The sequence below is a fragment of the Neoarius graeffei genome, chromosome 2 (assembly GCF_027579695.1).
Source record: "Neoarius graeffei isolate fNeoGra1 chromosome 2, fNeoGra1.pri, whole genome shotgun sequence".
NCBI lineage: Eukaryota > Metazoa > Chordata > Actinopteri > Siluriformes > Ariidae > Neoarius > Neoarius graeffei.
This window is the reverse complement of record NC_083570.1, coordinates 1,000,001-1,006,220: the sequence shown is the minus strand read 5'-3', so window position 1 is coordinate 1,006,220 and position 6,220 is coordinate 1,000,001. Positions and strand designations below refer to the sequence as shown.

At 44.5% G+C, this 6,220-nt stretch overlaps 1 protein-coding gene across 1 annotated transcript; it reads right to left on the bottom strand.

The window, feature by feature from the left end:
* Positions 1 to 835: 835 nt before the first annotated feature.
* Positions 836 to 5,641, bottom strand: si:ch211-57i17.5 (usherin). Its single transcript, XM_060913541.1, has 5 exons — positions 5,516 to 5,641; positions 4,033 to 4,259; positions 3,547 to 3,618; positions 3,211 to 3,432; positions 836 to 1,355 (listed from the first exon to the last, which is right to left on the bottom strand). Exons 2-5 carry the CDS (start codon positions 4,216 to 4,218, stop codon positions 1,272 to 1,274), a joined length of 564 nt encoding a protein of 187 aa, XP_060769524.1. The 5' UTR covers positions 4,219 to 4,259; positions 5,516 to 5,641; the 3' UTR covers positions 836 to 1,271.
* Between the last annotated feature and the right edge of the window lie 579 nt (positions 5,642 to 6,220).

Sequence of the window (6,220 nt, the reverse complement as noted above, 5' to 3'; positions counted from 1 at the left end):
TAAGTCGAGGAGAAGAAGAAGAAGTGGAAATAAAAATGTGATGAACGTGTGTCACTCGGCCGCTGAGACGACGTGAACGAGGGATTTTTAGAAACAGCTTCGAGACACAAACATTTTAGTGCCGAGGTCATTTTCAGCTCCTCAGGCTCACGAGCAGACTTTATATTTATATTCAAAACAGTAACAAGCAAAAGACACGGATTTTTTTTTTTTAGCTGCCTGATGTTTTATACATAAAAGTTATTTTTAAAGCGGCGTTACCTCATTGATTAATTTATTTAGTTTTATAACCGGCTAATGTTCTGTAACAGTGTCAATGTTTTTGTGCCTCATGATGCATCTGAAATAAATGCTAACATGCTAAAAAGTGCTGTGGTGTTTAAGATCATTCCTGTTCCATTTCCAGCCACATTCTGGATTTAACCAAACTAACTTAGTAAAACCTCGTCACTGACAGCCTCGTGCTCTGTGTGTCCTGTTATTTAGAATTAGCCTCGCTAGCATAATTCAGTGCAGCTTCTGAGGTAAATTAGCGTAAAATCAAAAACACAAAGATTTAAATATCAATAATTAAACACATCCTGTTCATTAGTCTGTGAGACATGAGTCCAGGAGCTGCACGTGCTCTGGGTTTATTTCTAAAGAAACAGGATTCGAGCTTCAGGGAGGAGCGCTAGTGAGCTACAGTTGCTAATGCTAACGCTAACTCAGGGACGGGAAAAGATTGTGCAGTTTTCTGTGTCAGGTTCAAGAACTGATTCAGTCAAATGGACTTCACTGTGACTGAATATAAATCATTTTCAACAGAAATGTTTTTATTGGAATAAACCCTCCGAGGGATGAGTCAGCGTTTAATAACAGTCGGATAAATTATACTCGGCTTTCTTCTCCGTGTGTTTTCTAAACACAAACGGAGCACATGTGCTCTGAAACAGTCACGAATGGTTATTATTAAACATGATGATGTTATTACAGAGTTATTACACCGTTAGCACACAGGCGGCATCGTTGAGGGTTTATTCAACTAGATTCAATCCACAGAGCTTTACTAGATCATCGCAGATCTTTATATCATCACCCTTCACATGAACTGCGGTCTGTCATTCCGTGTAATGACGTCATCGCGCTGTGAGAACCCGCATTTACGTTTCCTCGCGCTCTGATTGGACGAGAGGGCGTGTCTGTGTGTGCTGAAGTCAGGCTCCATGTTTTCTCCACTTTGACACGCTTCCTCATTCCCGTGTCTCTGAACGCTCTCCTGGACACTGGGGTCAGAGGTTGGTGTCAGTGAACATGGTGTGCTCTTTCCTCACGGTGCTGAAACCTTTAATAGTGTCGACAAACTCCTCATCAAACTGAGAGAGAGCGAGCGACAGCAAAGGGGAGAGAGAGAGAGAGCGAAGGAGAGATGGAGAGAGAGAGAGAGCGAAGGAGAGAGAGACAGCAAGGGAGAGGGAGAGACAGAGGGAGAAAGCGAAGGAGAGAGAGATGGAGAGAGAGACAGCAAGGGAGAGGGAGAGACAGAGGGAGAAAGCGAAGGAGAGAGAGATGGAGAGAGAGCAAAGGAGAGAGAGAAAGCGAAGGAGAGAGAGATGGAGAGAGACAGCAAGGGAGAGAGAGCGAAGGAGAGAGAGATGGAGAGAGAGACAGCAAGGGAGAGGGAGAGACAGAGGGAGAAAGAGAGCGAAGGAGAGAGAGATGGAGAGAGAGAGACAGCAAGGGAGAGGGAGAGAGTGAAGGAGAGATGGAGAGAGAGAGACAGCAAGGGAGAGGGAGAGACAGAGGGAGAGAGAGAGTGAAGGAGAGAGAGATGGAGAGAGAGACAGCAAGGGAGAGGGAGAGACAGAGAAAGGGGGAGAGAGAGCGAAGGAGAGAGAGATGGAGAGAGAGACAGCAAGGGAGAGGGAGAGACAGAGAAAGGGGGAGAGAGAGCGAAGGAGAGAGAGAGAGAGATGAGAGGGAGAGAGTGAGACAGAGAGAGAGACAGAGAGGGAGAGAGAGATGGGGAGAGAGAGAGAGAGAGAGAGACAGCAAGGGAGAGGGAGAGACAGAGAGAGGGAGAGAGAGAGCGAAGGAGAGAGAGAGATGGAGAGAGAGAGACAGCAAGGGAGAGGGAGAGACAGAGAGAGAGGGAGAGAGGGAGACAGAGAACGAAGGAGAGAGAGACAGCAAGGGAGAGGGAGAGACAGAGAGGGAGAGAGAGAGCGAAGGAGAGAGAGAGATGGAGAGAGAGAGACAGCAAGGGAGAGGGAGAGACAGTGAGACAGAGAGAGAGGGAGAGAGGGAGACAGAGAATGAAGGAGAGAGAGACAGCATGGGAGAGAGAGAGGGAGAGAGACCGAAGGAGAAAGATGGAGAGAGAGACAGCAAGGGAGAGGGAGAGACAGTGAGACAGAGAGAGAGACAGAGAGGGAGAGAGAGAACGAAGGAGAGATAGAGACAGCAAGGGAGAGAGAGAGGGAGAGAGAGCGAAGGAGAGATGGAGAGAGAGTGAGACAGAGAGAGGGAGAGAGAGAGCAAAGGAGAGAGAGATGGAGAGAGAGACAGCAAGAGAGAGGGAGACAGAGAATGAAGGAGAGAGAGACAGCAAGGGAGAGAGAGCGCGAAGGAGAGAGTGAAGGAGAGAGAGAGACAGCAAGGGAGAGGGAGAGACAGTGAGACAGAGAGAGAGAGAGACAGAGAGGGGGAGAGAGACAGACAGAGGGAGAGAGACAGTGAGAGAGTTGATTACTTCATTTTATAAGACATTTATGTTAATTATGTCATGTTTGTTATAACTTATAATGCATATATAATTACAATATTTCAGTGTTATTACGTAGTTGTTTATCCTTATACATATTTTATTTTAAATATATTCCTAATAACAGTAAATTTACTATAAGTTTACTATAAGTTTATATAAACTTAATGCCAATTAACACCTATTTTTAATATTATTTATATTTCATTTAATAATTACTTTTCTTTTAATTATGTTGAAAAATATGACTCTATAATTTACCATTATTAATGCTATATTACTGTATAATATGAAGTTTTTTCTATATAAAATACGCCTTTATAAATGTGTATATATAATATGTAAATATGTAAATAAATGTTAAATAAAACCTTAATGAAGTTACATGTGTTTATCATACTTAAAGTAAATTAATTATAAAAAGTAATTAATATATTTATCTGTCGTAATCTCAGGTAGGTTCTCACCATTCCACTGTCATGAGCTCTAAATTGGGGGTCCCACACGTCATCATGCCCCGCCCCATGCCCTTCCCCCACCTTCCTGTCAATCAGCTGACTCACGCTGCGCCGCAAAGGATTCTGGGTAATATCATGAGAGGCCATGTGGACGGTTGATACGGTAACGACTCCAATCTGACTCTCCGTCACACCGTCGCCGTTTCCTGCCACTTTACTGTCTGTCACTTCCTGTAAAAGAGAAAACATAAGCCTCAGTTTAACCGGAAGTGACGTGCTGGTGGGAAAACGGCGCTGTGTTCCAATCCTTAGGCCACAGAGGGTAAATACACACAGCTGTCTCACCTCCATGTGCATGGTGAAGGCTTTCAGGGTGACGGTGTTTGGGGAACTGGACACGTCCGGAACCGAGTCGAACTACACGTTAAACACAGTCACAGAGAAATGGAAAGAAACACAAACACGTTTCAAAACTTATTTTCTCCAGCAGGGGGCAGTAAACATGTCGTCATCAGGTTGGGATAATTTCTCAATTTCTTTGTTTTCTAATAATTAATAAAAGGCTACAAAATATTCATAATCTATAAACTCTAATCTCTAACTCGTACTGAGTTCTAAATCTGAATCCCGGATCTTTAACTCTTAATCCATAAACCCTGAAACTTTAATCCTGAATCCATAAATTCTGATCTCTAATCCAATCCTATATAAATTTTATTTTTTAAATCCATAATCTATCGACTCTAATCCCTGACTCCTAATCTATAAACCCTAAGTTCTAAACTCGTCTCTCCTGTTACACTGGATGGTAAAGTATCAGTGGTGACTCACCAGGTAGGCGTTGCTGGGGGGGTAAATGCCCCGGGGGCTGCGGGGCTGTAGGGGCATGGGGATGAGAGGGGGGCGTTCGCGGGCGTATGGTGGGCGGGACAGAGCTCTATGCAAGCCAATGCCCAAAGAAATCCCAAACAGGATCAAAGCCACTGCTGCCATCACCACCATGAACCATAGCTGCATGTACACAGGGGTGGAGCCTGCAGGGGTGGCCAACAGGAAGGCTGCAGGACACAGCAAACATCATCACATCACCATCATCATCACCATCATCACCAGCACCATCATCACCATCTTCATCATCATCACCACCATCATCATCATCATCATCATCATCACCATCATCATCACCACCATTGTTACCATCATCATCACCTTCACCACCATCATCACCATCACCACCATTATTACCATTATCATCACCTTCACCACCATTATCACCACCATCATCATCATCACCTTCACCATCATCATCTTCATCACCATCATCATCACTATAATCACATCATCTTCATCATCACCACCACCATCATCAACTTCACCATCATCATCATCATCATTAACATCATCACCTTCACTATCATCTTCATCACCATCATCACCACCACCACCTCATCATCACCATCACCATCTTCACCATCATCATCACCATCTTCACCATCACCACCACCTCATCACCACCACCATCTTCACCATCATCATTATCACCATCACCACCATCATCACCATCACCACCATCATCATCATCACCACCATCTTCACCATCATCATTATCACCATCATCATCATCATTATCACCATCATCATTATCATTATCACCATCATCATTATCATCATCATCATCATCATCACCACCACCACCATCATCATTATTATTATGAAGAAGAATGGAGTGATCTGAGGTGTGTTATTGTAGATAATCTGCTACACTTCCCTGGTGCTTTGTGCTGCTGTGTGTGAAGCACTGATTAGTTTCCCTGCGCTGTGTCCCCGGGAGGTGCTGAAGTTTTAAAGAACTTGCCCACAGCAGTGACATGTGATGTGTCTCAGTGCAGGAGATTATGAGTGAGGCTTTCTCCTCGGGATTAGAGCTGAGAGGAGCTTCACCCCACACACCGTCTCTCATTACACTCACTGCCTTCAATAATTCATCTCCAGCCCCGAGTCCATATTACTGCTCTGATCTCATTACCTCCTGACACCGGGCTCTCACATGTAAACTTATTAAAGCTGCTTTTAGCAACACAGTAAACACAGTAGATAAATAAAAGAGGATTAAATCAGAGGCCGAAGGGAGAAGAGCAGCTGAGTGTGGAGTTTAAGATTAAGTGTGAATACTATTTTATGAACATTAATACAGTGGATGTAACACACACACACACACACACACAGTGTGTGTCCTAGAAACATACAGTAACTAATCAAGTGCACTACAAAGAGAGAGAGAGAGAGAGAGAGAGAGGGATGAGTCAGGACTCACCAGTTGAATTGTCCGTGGTTCGAGGTGTACAGAGGCCGTGCAGACCCCCGGGGTGGGTTTAACAGGAGAGAGAGAGAGAGTCCTGTTACTGCATCAGTAATTCACATGGATCTGTAGGGTAATGTGGATAATGAACACAACATGGAGAGGGAAAAAAGGAGCAAAAGTAATGACGTCATCATCAAACATCCGCTCCAGGAATATGAGAGAGAGAGAGAGAGAGAGAATGTTGTCATGGCAACATGAAGCGGTGAATGGATCAGTTTACCTGTGAGCCAGTGCGGGACCACACACACACACACACACACACACTTTTATCATCAAGATTCTTCAAACAGTTTTGATGAGACCTTCATTATTAGATTATTAAAATGAGCAAAAAAAACCCAGTGAGAATATAAAACTAGCAATAAACACATAAATTAAATCTGATGCGGTTCCTGGAACAGCTTCCAAAACACACGCCTCCATTAGCGGGAGGAGTCAGTAGTGCAGTGTGCTGATGAGGGGAGGGGCCTGTGGGGGCCTGTGGGGGCCAGCAGGGGGCAGTACAGCACCAAACACCCCCTAATAAACACGGCTCAGTGTGTGCGCGGGCGGCGGAACTCGAGCACACACACACACACACCAGGAGCCACATGTCTCATTAGGAACTCCTTTTAGGAACACAAGCCACCAGGAACCCGGAAGTATTAGAACTGATTA

Coding starts and splice junctions, on each gene's coding strand:
- si:ch211-57i17.5 (XM_060913541.1), bottom strand. CDS start 4,218: ATGCAGCTATGGTTCATGGTGGTGATGGCAGCAGTGGCTTTGATCCTG. Junction 3,619..4,032: donor CCCCCAGCAACGCCTACCTG/GTGAGTCACCAC, acceptor TTTAACGTGTAG/TTCGACTCGGTTCCGGACGT. Junction 1,356..3,210: donor GAGCTCATGACAGTGGAATG/GTGAGAACCTAC, acceptor GCTCTCTCTCAG/TTTGATGAGGAGTTTGTCGA.